Source organism: Prunus avium, chromosome 3, assembly GCF_965620075.1.
Source record: "Prunus avium chromosome 3, drPruAviu1.hap1.1, whole genome shotgun sequence".
Classification (NCBI taxonomy): domain Eukaryota; kingdom Viridiplantae; phylum Streptophyta; class Magnoliopsida; order Rosales; family Rosaceae; genus Prunus; species Prunus avium.
This window is the reverse complement of record NC_142286.1, coordinates 36,443,095-36,461,896: the sequence shown is the minus strand read 5'-3', so window position 1 is coordinate 36,461,896 and position 18,802 is coordinate 36,443,095. Positions and strand designations below refer to the sequence as shown.

The 18,802-nt window shown below is 41.5% G+C and overlaps 1 protein-coding gene and 1 long non-coding RNA gene across 2 annotated transcripts; both read left to right on the top strand.

The window, feature by feature from the left end:
* The first annotated feature begins 840 nt into the window (after window positions 1–840).
* On the top strand, window positions 841–4,950 carry LOC110746216 (receptor-like protein kinase FERONIA). Its single transcript, XM_021946424.2, has one exon. It carries the CDS (start codon window positions 894–896, stop codon window positions 4,839–4,841), a length of 3,948 nt encoding a protein of 1,315 aa, XP_021802116.2. The 5' UTR covers window positions 841–893; the 3' UTR covers window positions 4,842–4,950.
* A 3,724-nt stretch (window positions 4,951–8,674) lies between these two features.
* LOC110746950 (uncharacterized) lies at window positions 8,675–9,934 on the top strand. The gene is made up of 2 exons (XR_002525089.2): window positions 8,675–9,046; window positions 9,687–9,934. It is a non-coding gene; the product is annotated as an uncharacterized LOC110746950 (long non-coding RNA).
* Window positions 9,935–18,802: the final 8,868 nt, after the last annotated feature.

Genomic DNA, 18,802 nt, shown 5'->3' with positions numbered 1-18,802 from the left:
ACTCTCTGCACCTATCTACACTCCGATAGAAGACATCACCATCAACTGTGGCTCTTCTGGAACCTCACTCAACATATATGACAACCGATATTGGGCTGGATATATCAACTCAAAATTCTCCCCCTTTACCCCAAGCTAACACCAACACCTCATCCCAAGTCCATGAAGCACTTCCCTCCTCTTCTGTTAGCCAAGTGCCTTACACCCCCAGTGGGGCGGATGGCTGCTAGGGATTTAATTGCTTCTGGCAAATAGATCAATTTGAACAAAATCAGCATTTGTTATATAGTTGAATATGAATTGAACTTAAATTTTCTTTGGGTTGTTAGATTTTCAGCTTTTAAAAAAAATTAATATATATTTTAATTAAACTAGAATTTTGATTTTTGTCCTTTGAATAAATATATGACTGATTATATTTTGCAGTGCACTAGTTTGGAATTCAAATTATCAATCATCATGTGCAATTTCGTAGGATAATTTATTCTTATCAACTATAACTTGCGATTTTAGGTCAACAAAAATAAAAATTTGAAATGAGTGCATTTATTTCCAAGAATATATATGGGAATACCATCCTATTGTGGATCCGTATGCAAATGCTTTTCTGTTTCTTAGTCATACACAAGTGCTTAATTGATACTTTGCAAACAGATTAATTTGGACAAGATCATGCCTCAAGAGTACTAACTAGGCACATTTTGGATGGGCGCATGCTTGAAAATAAGACAACGTGTACATTACAGTCCCAAGTCTGTTTTCTTATTATCTTGTGCAAATTGTAATCAAACGACTTGTTAATTCTTCATATCAAATTCTCTATTAAATTGACCGATGTTGATTAAGAATCTTGAATGGAGAGTATATATATGCAGCCAAAAGCTTGACTTGGAATGTGCAAAAGATATTCCACTCAGAGATCCACACACATAACATATCCATATAACTCTCCCCCCCTTTACTTCTCTTTGCTAATAACCCAAGCATCAAACAGACACCTTTATACAATTACCATGATGAAACCAATTCTCAGCAAACCCCTCTACTTTTCCTTGTTTGTGCACCTGATCATTGTCACCGTGCTCACAGCCAGCGATCCGCAACCCATCTACCCTCCGGTTGAAGATATCACCGTTAATTGTGGCTATTCCGGCAACACGATCAGTGAAGACGATGGCCGAAATTGGTTTGGAGATATCAACTCAAAATTTTCACCGTTTGAAAACCAAGCAGTTGGTAACAAATCCAAATTCAAAGAAGCACCTCATTCGTACAACGTCCAACAAATGCGAGTGCCTTACACCACAGTGCGGCTTTCTCGCTCTGAATTTACTTACAGTTTTAAACTCAGTAGCGGCCAGAAGTTCATCCGCTTGTATTTCAACCCAGTTTCCTATGGCCCTGACTTTGACCAATCCAAAGCCCTCTTCTCAGTCAAAGCCGGTGGTTTTACCCTTCTCCACGACTTCAATACGTCAGTCACTGCTGCTGCTTCTGGGTCGGAGGAGACGGTGTACAGAGAATTCTGTATGAACATTGGGGGGGAAGAAGAAGAAGAGAGCTTGAACATCACGTTCAGTCCAAGCAGAGCAATCCCAGATGCGTATGCGTTTATCAACGGCATTGAAATTGTATCCATGCCCACCAATCTTTACTACAATGCATCCGAAAGCCATGGAGTTAATTATATAGGCACCACTCGCATCGAGAACAACTCTGCTTTGGAAATGGTGTACCGAATCAATATCGGTGGATCCTCACTGTTCTTTCGTGAGGACACTGGAATGTATCGCAATTGGGACAGTTCTCTAGAGGAGTACCAGTACTTAGACGATCAGAGTTTAAGGTTCAGTGTTTTACCACAAAACTCGAGTATTCAACTCAACTTTTCCACAGTACCAGAGTACTCTGCCCCGTCAGAAGTATACCAAACGGGCCGGTCTATGGGTACGAGTGAAACCATAAACAAGAGCTACAATCTCACCTGGGAATTTCCTGTAGATTCCATGTTTTATTACCTGGTTAGGCTTCATTTTTGTGAATTTCAATCAGAAGTTACCCAAATCGGAGATCGAGATTTTCTAATCTACATAGCCAATCAAACAGCTGAAAAAAATGCAGATGTAATCTCATGGAGTGGAGGAAATGGGAAACCAGTATACAGAGACTACGTTGTGTTCATGCCTGCAGACCCTGAAAGCCAGAAGAAAGTAAATCTCTTTCTCAAGCTGCAAGCAAACCCAAATGATTGGAACACTAGATACACCGATGCAATCTTGAATGGTCTCGAAATCTTCAAAATAAATGACTCTAATAGCAATCTGGCAGGACCCAACCCCGATCCACCTCCATACACTACAAACAGTAATACATACAATCCTGTCAGTGATATCACCCTTCAATGCGGCTATACCGGCAAGCTAGTCAATCGGGATGACGGCCGATATTGGACTGGAGACTTTGGAGACATAAATTCAACATTTTCTCCCTTTGAAGTACACCAGGCTCAAGCTGCTTCAAGGTACACATCCCTAGCAAGAGAAGCATCTCTGTCGTCCTCCTTTAACAGCGGAGTGCCAACTGTGCCTTACAAAAGAGCACGGCTGTCTCGCTCTGAATTTACATACACATTTCCACTCACCACCGGCCACAAGTTCATTCGTTTGTATTTCTACCCAGCTTCATATGGTGACGACTTTGACCGATCCAACACCCTCTTCTCCGTCAAAACTGGTGGCTTTACTCTTCTCCACGACTTCAACACTTCTCTCACTGCCGATGCGTCTAGGATGAAGACGATATACAGAGAATTCTGTGTAAGCATTGAGGAGGGAGAGGAGAGTTTGAACATCACATTCACTCCAAGCCCAAATGCATATGCCTTTATCAACGGCATTGAAATTGTATCCATGCCTAGCACTCTTTACTACACTCCAGCGCAAAGCGATGATGGTGTTGACCTTGTTGGCTTCCAAACCAAAGTCCCCATTCAAAACACGACTGCTCTAGAGATGGTGTATCGATTGAATGTCGGGGGACCCTTACTCTTTCCAAAGAAAGATACTGGCATGTACCGCAAATGGGATAGTTATGTTGAGGAGCAAAGTTACTTAGACACTTCAAGTTTAAGTTCGAGCCACCTTCTACAACAAAATACTAGTATTGAACTCAACTTTACCACAATTGCAAACTACACTGCGCCAAAAGAAGTTTACCAAAGTGGTCGGTCAATGGGTGCGGACACTAATCTCACCTGGCAATTTCCGGTGGATTCCAAGTTTTTTTACTTGGTTAGGCTTCATTTTTGTGAGTTTCAACTTGAAATCACCAAGGTTAGAGACAGAATGTTTACAATCCAAATAGCCGATCAAACCGTAGAACAAGGAGCCGACGTAATTGACTGGAGTGGTGGAAACGAGAGACCAGTGTACAGAGACTATTTGGTCTCCATGTCTACCGACCGTGGTGGAACCCGGAAGAAAGTTAACCTCTCTCTCGCACTGCAAGCAATTCCAAATGCTGGAATCTTGAATGGGCTCGAAATCTTCAAGCTAAGTGAACCAAATGGCAATCTTGCTGGACCCACCGATTTGATGCCGTCAAGTTTAGTAAAACACAACACCAAGTCCAATCGTATACTTGCCATTGCTGCCGGTGTAGCTTCCGGCCTACTCTTGCTCTCTGTCCTTTTTGGATTCCTGATTTTCAGGCGTCGACTGAAAGCCAAGTCCTTTGTCTCCATCCATGGGGCGACCAAGTCAACAGAGACTCCCGGGTCATCTTTACCCCCTTATTTATGTTGTTACTTTCCACTGGCTGAGATCAAAGCCGCCACCCAAAACTTCAATGATAGTTTCATCATTGGAGTTGGCGGGTTTGGTAACGTGTACAAAGGCTATATCGACGACGGTGGGGCTACCCCTGTAGCTATCAAACGGCTGAAACCCGAGTCATCACAGGGTGCCCATGAGTTCAAGACGGAAATAGAGCTGCTCTCCCAGCTCCGCCACCGCCATTTAGTGTCTCTCATTGGATATTGTACAGACGACAATGAGATGATCTTGGTGTACGATTACATGGCACGTGGGTCCCTCGCCGACCATCTCTACCACAATGAGAACCCCCCTCTTTCTTGGGAGCAACGACTTCAAATTTGTATTGGCGCGGCACGAGGGTTGAGCTACCTTCATACCGGTGCCAAGGAGACCATCATCCACCGTGACGTGAAGAGCACAAACATTTTATTGGATGAGAAATGGGTGGCCAAAGTATCGGACTTTGGATTGTCAAAAATGGGCACTACCAACACGTCCAAGACTCACATCAGTACAATGGTGAAAGGTAGTTTCGGATATTTGGACCCGGAATACTACCGACGTCAACGGCTAACTGAGAAGTCGGACGTGTATTCGTTCGGTGTAGTATTGTGTGAGGTACTGTGTGCAAGGCCGGCTGTGATGCATACGGTGGAGCTGAGGCAAATGAACTTGGCTGAGTGGGTCAGGAGCTGTCATCACGACGGGGAACTTGATCAAATTATTGATCCAAGCATAAGGGGTAAGATTGAAATTCATTGTCTGAATCAGTTTGTTGAGATTGCAATGAGTTGCATGAATGACAGTGGGATCGAACGGCCGTCAATGAATGATGTTGTGAGGGCGCTTGAGCTTGCATTGCAGCTCCACCGCAACTGCATTGAAAGGAACAATGAGGGTGCCTTCGTCTATGACAGTACCGCCGCGGAAATTAGAAGTGCTGAGCCAGGTTGCGCTACAGATGAATCCATCCAATGTATATCTGAGACGATCTTTTCTGAGATTAATGATCCAAATGGGCGATAATGGACAACATTTTTGAAGTACCCAAAAACTGTATTTGTATTTGAAACCAATAATATTGAATGCAAATAAATTACTTGGAGTGACAGAATGCTAAATTTTTTACATGCAAGTCTTTAATTTAAACATCAGAAAGTAATGGGAATTTTACCAAGTATAATTAGAAGGTAATGGGATATATATATTTGAAATTCATAGTCATCACTAAGAATGGCAGTAATTATAAAAATTTATTAGGTGTGTGAGTCAGTCCTACTTAAAAATGCACCACCCAGAATTAAGTAAATGCATACATCATACATGCATTGCACCAGAGATATCAAATCTTATTAAAGCATTAATTAAACAAGAAGTCTGGAGTGGGAAATTCTATTGACAGTCAACAATTTCCGGAGATGTTGACTTAGAGACTGCAGAGTACATCAACACGATTTTCGGGCAATTCGTGGAGGATGCGTAATGCCGTGAAAGGTAGTATCCACCGGCGGCTTCAATTATTGTCAAGGATCTTCTCTTTGTTAAGTTCACAAAGGAGAAGTTGAATGAAGAAGTGGTCTATGCTGTTTGTAAAGACGGCATTGCGTCGGGGGATAAGGTCAGGAGCTTACCATGTTGCCATTACTACCAACAGGACTGCATTGTGCCCTGGTTGGGCATTCGAAATACATGCCCGGTTTGCAAGTATGAGCTGCAGACGGATGATCCTGATTATGAAAGGAGCAAGTGTGAAAGGGCTGCTCGTGGTGTTTCCTGCGATTCAGAGGTCAGGTTTGAGTAATTTGTGTGAGATGTTTATATAGGTAAATATACTCTTTGGTTTGCTAAGTGTAAAAAGTGCAAATAGGCGTTTTAAAGACAAAGATGCCAAGTCATGACTCATGACAGCTCATTTAGTTTGTTAAGCAGTTATGTTGTTACAGCAGGTTGTTAGAGATAGTTTTTTGTATAGCCTTGATTATATATATACACCTCAAATGTAATTGTAATTAACAAGTTTAGTAAATGAGAAGAGGATTATTCAGTAAAACTATTCTTCTGTTTTCCTTTGTATCTCTATTTTCTTTATGGTATCAATCGCCACTGCCTCATGGCACTCTTCGATCCTAGTCTCTTCCGCTTCTGTGCTCTGATCTCTGGGTTTTTCAGGTAGTCTTATATCCAATGATGAAATGAAGCTTGTAATACATTTTATAGCTTTGGTTAATTTGGTGGAGTTTCTAAGTGTAATAAATTGATTGTTAGTGTTACTTGAGGTCTTAGTAGTGCGATTGAGACTTGACGTCTTAGAAGTTTGAAGGAGTATGTTTAGAGTCTAGACGATTGGGATTAGTTTTTACTCGTTACAAATTGGATATGAATTCATCGCATAGATCTTCTCTTTGGTTCCGGATGGCGGTGAACGGAGAGAGAGGTGTTTGTACCAAAAATGGAAAAAGCCCAATAAGGATTTAATTTATTTCCTCAAAGATGCCCAGACCCAAACCTGTATGTTTTTACAATATAGGGCTTCTTCATTTCATAATTGGGCCATAATTTGGTTTAATTCGCAAGTCCATTATTCATATTCATATCCATATATGACTTTGACCTGTCAAGGGGTCAAAGCGTAATGGTCTTTTCACAGTTGGCACATGCTGATTAGAGAGGAGACCAAGATAAACTATTTTTATCAGCACTCAGAGCAAAAGCAAGGCAGTCGGGCTCGATCCAAATCTTAAACAAAGCTCAAACAGGAGCTTTCGGTGATGCACTACCGGCGACCATTGCTTTTCCTTATCCACTCGAGATTGATTACCAAAAAGACAGAATTTGTAATGATGCTGTTTGAACCCAGAATTTCATTATCTGTTCATCATCATCGGGTTCAAATTTTCAGCCTATAAATAGGAAGCTCAGCAGCAGCACTTGACGACTCTCTCTCTCTAAATCAAACGCAATGTCTTTAAACACTACAGACTTCAACTCGATCAACACTTGATCTTAAATTGAATTCTCAGTTTAAACCAATCTCACTCTCAAAGATCATCAAGTTGACAACTCCTATGATCATCTCCTTTATTGCTCTGCCAAATACTTGGTATGATTCACTAGTATAACTGCTAAATATTTCCCAAACAACTAAAATATTCAAATTGGATGAAGACATCTACAGCTTTCATTCCTTTTTTAGTGTAATTGTATTATATTAAGATAAATGATCTTGCGTTTTCATTTATTTACAATTGTATTATAATTGATGAATTAAGAGGTTTTCATTTCCAAGTATTCGGTTATTTGCATTTAGAGAGTAGTTTATTTCAATATTTATTTTAGATCCTATCAAGGGCATACAAGGTTTATCCGACAGGGGCAGCCCTATTAAGGGTTTTCTTCTTGCCTGATAAACAATACTTAGCCTAATCAGGGCTTTCGTCTTGCCCTATCAAAATACATATTTTGCCTGATCAAGGGTTTTCTTCTTGCCCGATCAAAATACATATTGCCCGTCAAAATATACACTGCCCAATAAAGGATAATTAAGGTATGATTAATACTATTAGACCTGATATTAGCATAAACGAGCCTACCGTAAAGGTTTTTTTGTGCCCGATCAAGGGATTCTCTTACCAAAATATGGTTTTTTTTGTTTGATTAGGTACGTCATGTGCCTATTGACAGGACCCGCCCCGGATTCCCTCGGGAACCGGATTGGATCCCGTCTTTATGTCCGGCATTCCGCAGATGCCGGGCCCACTTACTAAAACCCGAGACTTTCTACCAAAAATTTTGGCAGAGTCTCCCCTGCAAACAGGACATATCCCCAAAATTTCAACCTGTCAGAAACACAGATATTTACAACTCAACAGCCAGCATGCATTACACAAAGTATAGTGTTATAGAACATGGCCTACGGCCTCAAAATACCAAATCCTAACAGGGCAATAACAGAGCATCTAACATAATTCAACACACTAGCAAAAATGTAGTTTACGTATTTACATAGCACTGAGGCTCCGAGACAAGCTCAAGTACTGCGGCTCGTGATAGCAGGGTACAAAACACGGCACTGCAGCTCGTTCCAGTCACTACTGGCTGTGGGGCGAAAAACAGAAAATTGTGAGTGGACAAAACAAAGTTTAGTTCAATTTAAATCAAAGTAGTATAACCCCACTGTTGTAAAACCATGCATGAAAACAATGCATTAAATCCATCATATACATATATAAATAGATTGCTCAAACCCGAGCCAAATCCGAAATCCAATGAAAACTTACAAATCAACCCATCCAAACCTTTCCTTACAAATCTCAAATCAACTCTCGAAACACGTGCCCACCGGCACGACGAGCGGGGAAGTATCCTCACTCAAAAATAAGAACAATTGCATATTACTAATAATATAAGAGATATACTATATATATATATATATATATATATATATATATATATATATATATATATATATATATATAAGACACACCTAATTGTACCGGGGAAACAATCCAACAGGGGATTGTTGACTAGTCCACATTTTACAGCCCTCAAACGACATGTGGCTAGGGATGAGCCGTCCAACTGGGGGACTAACTCTCAGCCAGCACGTACGGACGAAGAATCAAGACCCGTACGTCTGTAAACAGTCCTACGCGCGCAGACTACCCAATTAAGGGTCTACAGCGACACCCCGTTAAGGTATGCCCCGGGTTCCGACATTTCCAAGTATCTCAATCCATAAACCATTCACAAATCCAGGGGAAGGTACACGGGGTAGTGCTTATAGCACTCCAAACTGACAATCTATACCACATCTTTCCACAACTCATAAAACACCCCGTACTTCCCACACATAGCTAGACATGGCAAAATCCCATACGACACGATAACACGACACGAATTCGCACGAAAAATTCAGTATTCGGGTTGGAGTTATCGTGTCGTGTTGCTATCGTGTTGACCCGTTAGCCACCCGTTAAGCTAACGGGTCGTTTCGGTGTCCATTCGCGAATACACGAACCAACCCGTTAAGAGGGGGTAATTTTGTAATTTTCTATTTTTTTAAAAAAAAACCCTAGCATCTCTTTCTCTTCATTCATTCAGCCGCTTTCTTTTCTTTCTCTGCTCTGCAATTTTCTTTCTTTCTCTCTCAAGTTCTCATCTTCTCCTTCTTCTTGCGATCTCTCCTCTCTATGTCTTTGAAGATCTTTTCTGCTGTTAAATCCTATCTTAAGGTATGAATGTTTTTCTTAATTGATTCGGTAAATTTATTTGATTTTCAATATGGAAATTATATATTTATGTGGACTTTGGAAATTATATATTGATGTACTGGACATGTTTGATTTTTCTTAATTTACTCTGCTGTCAATTAGAGATATAGAGGCTTCTGACTTGGTATTTGCTGGAGACACAGAGTGCACGGGAGGAGAGAGAGAGAGAGAGAGAGAGAGAAACATTAACAAATGTTCAGATTATTCCCATTCATTGGAGTTGGACGCCTCCCTGGCCCTCCATAATTCATGGTGTTTTTGCTCTTCACATTTCTTCTTTGTCTGGGGCCTTGCTTTTCCCCTTGCTCTGGCCCTCCATATATATATATATATATATATATGTTTAATGTTGCAGTTTCAAACCAACAATAAAGCATGAAGAAGAATCAACCTTGTATTTTGATTTAGTGTTACAGTTTCAAACAATTTGATCTTTGTATGGTTTTGGGTTGTATTAATATTATTTATTTTTATGTATAGAATTGATATTAAAAGCAATATTAGAGAAGAATTTTTATGTGCAGTTCACAACAATTTCTGTGAGTTTGGAATTTTCATACTAACTGCTGTCTAACAATTTATGTGTTTTTTTTTCTTCCAGGAAAATTGCAATGGTGAAATGTTGAAGTTTGGATCATGTTAATGGATTTTTTGGTGTGCAGATCTTCATGGATTACTTCATATTTGTTTTTCCTTTTCCTTTTGTTATGATGGATCATATTCACGGATGTTGATGTTGAAGTTTGGATTAAATTCAAGAATATTAGCTTTTGTTGGAATGATTTTGATTTTTTGGGCATGTAAAAATATAGGTTTATTAAATTTTTATTAAAAAGTTTATTTTCTTAACGGGTGAAACGGGTCGTGTCGTGTGATTCGCGAATTAGAGCGGGTCGTGTTCGTGTTTGATATTTCTCACCCGTTTTCTTATCGTGTCGTGTCGTGTCAACCCGTTAAAAAAAACGGGTTGACACGAAAACGACACGAATACTGATAACACGACACGAATGCCATGTCTACACATAGCCCTCAAAGATAGGTAACAATTTCTCAATATCAAATTTTATATACTCAAGATACTTAGAATATCAAAACCCAGAAAATATATACCAAATACTTACGAACATATTAGTTTCACTTTAAAGCCCAAATTAACTGTCAGTAAATCCTTAAATTCTCATGCATGCAATTTCCAAGATAAATCCATGCAATTTATTTGAAAACAAAGTCCACTCACAAGTAGTCCCAAGCTGCGCGACCCCGAGAGGGTCCTGCCTGCTCTGAAGGCGGAGTCGGATCACCTATTTCAGAATAGGAATACGATATTAAAATCCAACTCTTCAAAAATGAGACTTTAAAGAAAAATCCTAATTTCCCGGGTTTCTCTTAATTACAAGGATCGAGACGTCCCTAAAATCCAATCTAAGGGTTCCAAGCGCTGTAAAAGTCTCGGAAGACGCTTGGTCAACCGGACGGTCAAAACTTTAAGTTGATGAATCGGAACATCCGGGGCTCCGATTCACGATCCGCAAATTCCTATACGATCCTAGGAATGCCAGGAATAACATACGTGAAATTGGGTTTGATCCAACGGTCCAAACACATCAAACCCAAAAATCACAGAATAGGTATAATTGGTTCGAGGTCCATACGATATCCAAATTAAGATCCGTAAACTCTTACGCGCTCGTGACAACGTAGGGATCATTCTAAGATAAAATGGGATTTCTGCCGGTCTGCCCACGCGCCGCCCCACGCGCCGGCAGCGCGTGGTGGCGCGATTACTGTTCCGGTGACCAGAAAAATTTAGTATCTTGACTCCAAACTCCTAACCTAGGTAGAACACCTAATTTGGAGTCACCTTTCTTCTTGGGTGAAGGCCAGAAAATGGCCGGAAGTGGCCGGAATCGGGTTCTCAAATTCTGTCAAAACCTAATTCGAAAATCGGGTTGCTTAAGCTACGAATCGTTAAAAACCTAACCATCAGTCAGCTAGAGCACGCAGAGTAGATGAGAAACCATACCTCGTGCGTCGGAAATGGTGGCCGGACGACGGAGAACGAGCGGCTGAAAAATCGCGACTGTTTCCGACTGTTTCCTTGCGTTTTCCGGCGGCTGGACGACGGCTGAGGGCGGAGGACGGCCTGGGTTGCGTCGGGGAGGTCTGGCCGGATGTTTTGGTACCGGTGCCGTGGGCTAGGGTGGTCTGTGATGGTGGCTAGGTTAGTCGCAGAGGGAGAGAGTCGACGGGAGAGAGAGAGACGCACGGGAGAGAGAGAGTGAGGAGAGAGAAATGAGATATTATTTCTGAAAAAAACTGATTTTATCCAAAAATAATTTCCGAAAAATAATTCCAAATATGTCCTCGATATTTTTCGATCGTAACTTTCTCGTTCCAAGTTCGAATCGAGCCTACTCCGTGTCTACGGACTCGGCTCAGTACCACCTATCTAAAAATACCACTTGTCGTCCCAAAATCACTCCGGATAAAAATTGACCTTTTTGCCCCCACTTCAAGGGCAAAATTGGAAATTCCATTTTTAATTTAAATAAATTAGTGAATAGTCTTATTTTTGGTCCGGGATGTTACAATCTACCCCCCTTAAAGAATTTCGTCCTCGAAATTTACGTACCTGTCAATAGAAGAGGTAAGGGTACTGGGCCCGCATCTGCTCCTCGGGTTCCCAAGTAGCTTCCTCTACAGTCTGACTCCTCTATAACACTTTCACCATAGGGATAGATCTGGAGCGCAACACTTGTTCTTTTCTGTCCAGTATTTGTACAGGCTTCTCATCATATGACAAATCTTCTCTCAACTCCATGGGTTGCTGTTCCAAAACATGAGAAGGATCAGGCAAGTACTTCCTCAACATGGACACATGGAAAACGTCATGGATCCGAGATAGTTCCGAAGGTAAGGCAAGTCTGTAGGCAACTGGTCCGACACGTTCTGTGATCTCATACGGCCCAATATAACGAGGACTTAACTTTCCCCGTTTACCAAACCTCATCACACCCTTCCAAGGAGATAGCTTCAAGAATACCCAATCTCCAACTGCAAACTCAAGATCCTTGGACCGGTTGTCCGCATAACTCTTCTGTCTGTCTTGTGCGGTCTTCAGCTTCTCTCGGATCATCTTCACTTGCTCAGTTGTATCCCGAATACTGTCCACTTTTTCCACTTTCCTGTCACCCACCTCATTCCAACAGACTGGAGTTCTGCACATCCTCCCATATAAAGCCTCATACGGAGCCATCTCAATGCTCGAATGGTAACTATTATTATACGCAAACTCCACCAAAGCAAGGTGAGTATCCCAACTACCTTTCAACTGTAACACACAAGATCTCAACATGTCCTCCAGAGTCTGAATGGTTCTTTCTGACTGTCCATCAGTCTGTGGGTGGAAAGCAGTACTGAAACGTAACCTGGTGCCCATAGCCTCATGTAGACATTTCCAGAATCGAGAGGTAAACCTAGCATCCCTGTCCGACACAATGGACACAGGAGCTCCATGCAATCTCACTATCTCACCCACGAAGAGTTTCGCTAGCTTTGACAAAGAATAGGTTTCCTTCACAGGTAGGAAGTGAGCTGATTTGGTGAGTCGATCAACTATCACCCAAATTCCGTCATACCCATTAGCAGAACGTGGAAGTTTGAAGACAAAGTCCATTGTAATATGCTCCCACTTCCATTCAGGGATCGGGAGTGGCTGCAAAAGTCCAGAAGGCTTCTGTCGCTCCGCTTTCACTTGTTGGCACACCAAACACCTGCTCACATACTTAGCGATGTCACCCTTCATATGCGGCCAAGTGTAGTACTCCCGTAGAGTCCGATACATCTTAGTACTACCTGGATGCATAGAATAAGTTGAACAGTGAGCTTCCTCCAAGATTTCTCTCTTCAGGTCATCTCCTTTCTTAGGTACGCAAAGACGAGTTCCAACTACCAAAGCTCCGTCTTCTCTTATTGCATAATCCCTCCGTATACCACTTTCTACTTCTGATCTTATCACACACAGATTAGGATCTTCCAGTTGTGCTGCAATCACCCTTTCAATCAGGATAGGCCTCACATACAAACTAGCAAGTATTGCACCCTGTTGACTCCATTCCAAACCTACCTCTTCCTTCCGTAGTTCCCCCATCAATGGAATGTAAACTCCTTTAAAATGAGCTACACTCACATTAATGCTCCTGCTCAGAGCATCAGCTACTACATTAGCTCGACCGGGATGATACTCAATTGTGCAATCATAATCCTTGATCAACTCCATCCAACGTCGTTGTCTCAGGTTCAACTCCTTCTGTGTGAAAATATACTTGAGGCTCTTATGATCAGTGAAGATTTGACACGTCTCACCATACAGGTAGTGTCGCCATATTTTGAGAGCGAACACCACTGCAGCAAGTTCCAGATCATGCGTAAGATAATTCTGCTCATGCTTCTTGAGTTGCCTTGAGGCATAAGCAATCACCCGATCATGCTGCATCAAAACACATCCCAAGCCTTGTAATGATGCATCACTGTAGATCACAAAATTCCCTGAATTGTCTGGAAGAGCTAAAACAGGTGCGGTGGTCAACCGCTTCTTCAACTCTTGGAAACTCTGTTCACACTCTTCCGTCCACACAAACTGAACGTCTTTCCTTGTTAACCGTGAAAGAGGTGCTGCTATCACAGAAAATCCTTCCACAAACCGACAATAATAACCTGCTAACCCCAGAAAACTCCGTACTTCTGTCACATTAGTGGGTTGCACCCAATTTACAACTGCTTCTATTTTCCGAGGGTCCACATAGATTCCTTCTGTTGATATTACATGCCCGAGAAATTCCACTCTGTCCAACCAAAACTGACACTTACTAAACTTGGCATACAGCTCCGTCCTTCTCAAAGTCCTCAATACCGACCTCAGATGCTTCTTGTGACCCTCCAAAGTTTTGGAATAGACAAGGATTTCATCTATGAATACAATCACAAAGCGATCCAAGTAAGGTCGGAACACTCTGTTCATGAGATCCATAAACGCTGCTGGAGCATTAGTCAATCCGAAAGGCATCACTAAGAACTCATAATGGCCGTAACGAGTCCTGAATGCTGTCTTCGGAACATCCTCCTCTCGTACTCTCAGTTGGTGATAACCCGATCTCAAATCGATCTTAGAGAAATACTTGGCACCCTTTAATTGATCAAACAAATCATCGATTCGAGGCAAAGGATATCGATTACGCACTGTCACCTTGTTCAATTGTCTGTAATCAATACACAGCCTCATGGTTCCATCCTTCTTCTTTACAAACAACACCGGTGCACCCCAAGGGGAAACACTAGGTCGAATAAATCCAAGATCAACCAACTCCTGCAATTGAATCTTCAACTCCCGCAATTCTGCCGGTGTCATCCTATAAGGAGCTTGATAAATTGGATTCGTGCCTGGAAGGAGTTCGATAGTGAACTCGGTTTCTCTCTGAGGAGGCAAACCAGGAAGATCATCCGGAAAGACATCTGGAAACTCACGAACAATAGGAACATCTTCCAGATTCAAAGTGATCTCCTGAGTATCAATGATGTGGGCTAAGTACCCCACGCATCCTTTCTTAAGCAACCTTTTTGCCGTGATGGCGGAGATAAGACAAGAAGGAAGAACTCTACGCTCTCCACAGAACATGACTTCAGGTTGTCCCGGACTTCTAAACACTACCTCCTTCCTGAAACAATCCACAGATGCACGATGCTTTTCTAACCAATCCATTCCCAAAATAATGTCAAGATCCACCAAATCCAAGGGAATCAAATCCGCATCCAACATTGCATCTCCTACTTGGGCATAACAACCTTTAAATACCATATCCGCAAACAGGACGTCCCCAGTAGGTAAAGAAATACTAAAACTTCCTGCCATGGGTGTGGGTCTAACACTGGCATAAGGCACAAAGCTACTGGCAATGAACGAATGGGTAGCCCCGGGATCTATCAATACACGCGCTGGAAATCCTCCCAAGTCATATCAGCTCTCCTAACCGTTTTCCACCAATGATACGCATTCCCTTTCAGTAGAAAGGCCGCCAATCTCACTTTATCCCCATCCGGACATTGCAGAACCTCAAAAACTCTTTCCACATCCGTGAGCCAAGCCTCGGCTTCCGTAGGATCAGAGCTACCAAAGAACTCTTTAGCTCCCATATCTTTCACTTTCTTTATATCTGAACCTTCCAAGTCTCGTCTCCCTTGCATGGCGGTAGCCATATTTTGGGCGAGCTGTGTGGTAAACTGATTAGTGAACTGGTTCATCACTTGTTGACAATCCAACATATTCTCACCGGCTTGCTCTCCAACAGGTGGTGGTGGTGGAGATGGAGATGGAGGTGGAGGATTCGGTCCATACCTCTGAGCACGACCACGACCTCTTATTCGAGCACCACGAGGAGGCATGATTCTAACAAAAGCTACCACAAAAATAATTAGTACCAACACGCATAAGAAGCATGAAAGTCACAAGAAAAGAAACCTAATGCTCTGATACCAAGCTGACAGGACCCGCCCCGGATTCTGTTGTGTGGATTTCAGCTACACCAAAATGGATCAAGCTGCATCCTCAACTTGTGATACTCGCAAGTGCACGAGCCGTTGGTAGTATAGCATATGTAAGTGCGAGGTCGATTCCACAGGGATTGGTGATTGAATGATCCAATTTAGTTTCCCTACACAAAATAGAAACAAAAACAAAGAACATAAAACAAGGAAGAAAGAAATAAGTAACTGAAGCAAATAAGTTCCCAAGTTCAATTTAGATTAATGGATTGATTCTAGCTAAAGTATGATTAAGCCATGGTGTGTGGTCATAACCTTGTGTTCCTAATTCCCTAATTTGATCATTTGTTGTCTAACCTAAAATTAAGCATTAGGAACCCATTAAGCATAGAAGAACATTTTAAACAACCAAGTATGTATCTAATCCCTGTTGTCGAATGTCCATACATACTCTTCCTATTCATAGTTCAATTCGAATTAAAGCATGGTGTATACTCTTAATTCAAACCAAGATAGCTAACATGCAAGCCTAAATGGTGATCAATCATTCAAACTAGCATATTAACTTATAAGCATAATGAATAAGAACAAAAACCATAATTGAAACTTGGAAACTAATTCAACTTGAAAACTTAAAAAAAGAATTTACATTACAAAGAAAAATAACTACAACTAAGAAGCAAAAGGAAAGCTAGAATTGAGAACTAGAAAGCAAAATTAAGAGAATTTGAGGGAGAGAAGGGAAGGGAGCTCTAGAGAAGTGTTTGAGAGCTCCCCCCCTTGGGGTGTGTTTACAAGCTTAGAGAACTTCCCTATTTATAGGCCTAGGGGAAGTGAAAATCTGAATTCAATATGGCTAATGCATACAACACTTGTTTTATAAAATCTGAAATGGTTGATGCACTTGTATTAGAAAATCTAAATTGGGTGATGCACTTGTATTAGAAAATCTTGAATTGGTTGATGCACTTCACCAATAGATCCCACCAGCAGCCCTAGCTCATCTTCATGTCACCATGACCAAGCTTCCAACCAGAAATGATAGCTCATACCTAGCTCACCATGACCAAGCATCCAACCAGCACATGCTGAGGTCAGCATGACCAGCAAATTCAAGGGCTTACAACTTGGGCTTCTCTTAATCAAATTAGGACTTTAAGCACTCGAAATTGAAGTTCAGAAAGTCTTCTTTCCAGCCATATATCATTTGGGCCAATCCAAGGTCGGAGGAGGAAGTTAAGGCCAAAACAAATTGCTAACTCATTTTCCGCGCTGATAAGATCCATCCTGAGCATGGTTCTGTGTTTGCTAGGTAACGGACTCCAGCTTTATCCAATGGGGCTGAATTTTGGATATGTTATAGTACACACCCATTGGAACAACTTTCATGAAGAATGCGGCCTCATCCAAGTTGTGTAGGTTGCTGAAACAAAGCTTGCAATATGACCTACGGAACTGGACTCGCAGGGGGCTGTAGCCAAAATGAGTTTGTCTTTAAGCTCTTCATCCATTCATCCAAATTAGGCCTTAACATGCTTGAATTGCATGAATTATGCTCTCTAAAGCCATCATTATTACCTAAAGCTCAATGAACTGAAAGATAAACACAAAAAGGATTAAAAGCACAAGTTTAACTCAAAAACATAACCAAATCATAAGCTAGAAGGGTACAAAATGATATACAATTACGAACCGATCAGATTCCCTCGGGAACCGGATCGGATCCCGTCTTTATGTCCGGCATTCCGCAGATGCCGGGCCCACTTACTAAAACCCGAGACTTTCTACCAAAAATTTTGGCAGAGTCTCCCCTGCAAACAGGACATATCCCCAAAATTTCAACCTGTCAGAAACACAGATATTTACAACCCAACAGCCAGCATGCATTACACAAAGTATAGTGTTATAGAACATGGCCTACGGCCTCAAAATACCAAATCCTAACAGGGCAATAACAGAGCATCTAACATAATTCAACACACTAGCAAAAATGTAGTTTACGTATTTACATAGCACTGAGGCTCCGAGACAAGCTCAAGTACTGCGGCTCGTGATAGCAGGGTACAAAACACGGCACTGCAGCTCGTTCCAGTCACTACTGGCTGTGGGGCGAAAAACAGAAAATTGTGAGTGGACAAAACAAAGTTTAGTTCAATTTAAATCAAAGTAGTATAACCCCACCGTTGTAAAACCATGCATGAAAACAATGCATTAAATCCATCATATACATATATAAATAGATTGCTCAAACCCGAGCCAAATCCGAAATCCAATGAAAACTTACAAATCAACCCATCCAAACCTTTCCTTACAAATCTCAAATCAACTCTCGAAACACGTGCCCACCGGCACGACGAGCGGGGAAGTATCCTCACTCAAAAATAAGAACAATTGCATATTACTAATAATATAAGAGATATACTCTATATATATATATATATATATATATATAAGACACACCTAATTGTACCGGGGAAACAATCCAACAGGGGATTGTTGACTAGTCCACATTTTACAGCCCTCAAACGACATGTGGCTAGGGACGAGCCGTCCAACTGGGGGACTAACTCTCAGCCAGCACGTACGGACGAAGAATCAAGACCCGTACGTCTGTAAACAGTCCTACGCGCGCAGACTACCCAATTAAGGGTCTACAGCGACACCCCGTTAAGGTATGCCCCGGGTTCCGACATTTCCAAGTATCTCAATCCATAAACCATTCACAAATCCAGGGGAAGGTACACTGGGTAGTGCTTATAGCACTCCAAACTGACAATCTATACCACATCTTTCCACAACTCATAAAACACCCCGTACTTCCCACACATAGCCCTCAAAGATAGGTAACAATTTCTCAATATCAAATTTTATATACTCAAGATACTTAGAATATCAAAACCCAGAAAATATATACCAAATACTTACGAACATATTAGTTTCACTTTAAAGCCCAAATTAACTGTCAGTAAATCCTTAAATTCTCATGCATGCAATTTCCAAGATAAATCCATGCAATTTATTTGAAAACAAAGTCCACTCACAAGTAGTCCCAAGCTGCGCGACCCCGAGAGGGTCCTGCCTGCTCTGAAGGCGGAGTCGGATCACCTATTTCAGAATAGGAATACGATATTAAAATCCAACTCTTCAAAAATGAGACTTTAAAGAAAAATCCTAATTTCC

Coding starts and splice junctions, on each gene's coding strand:
- LOC110746216 (XM_021946424.2), top strand. CDS start 894: ATGTGCAAAAGATATTCCACTCAGAGATCCACACACATAACATATCCA.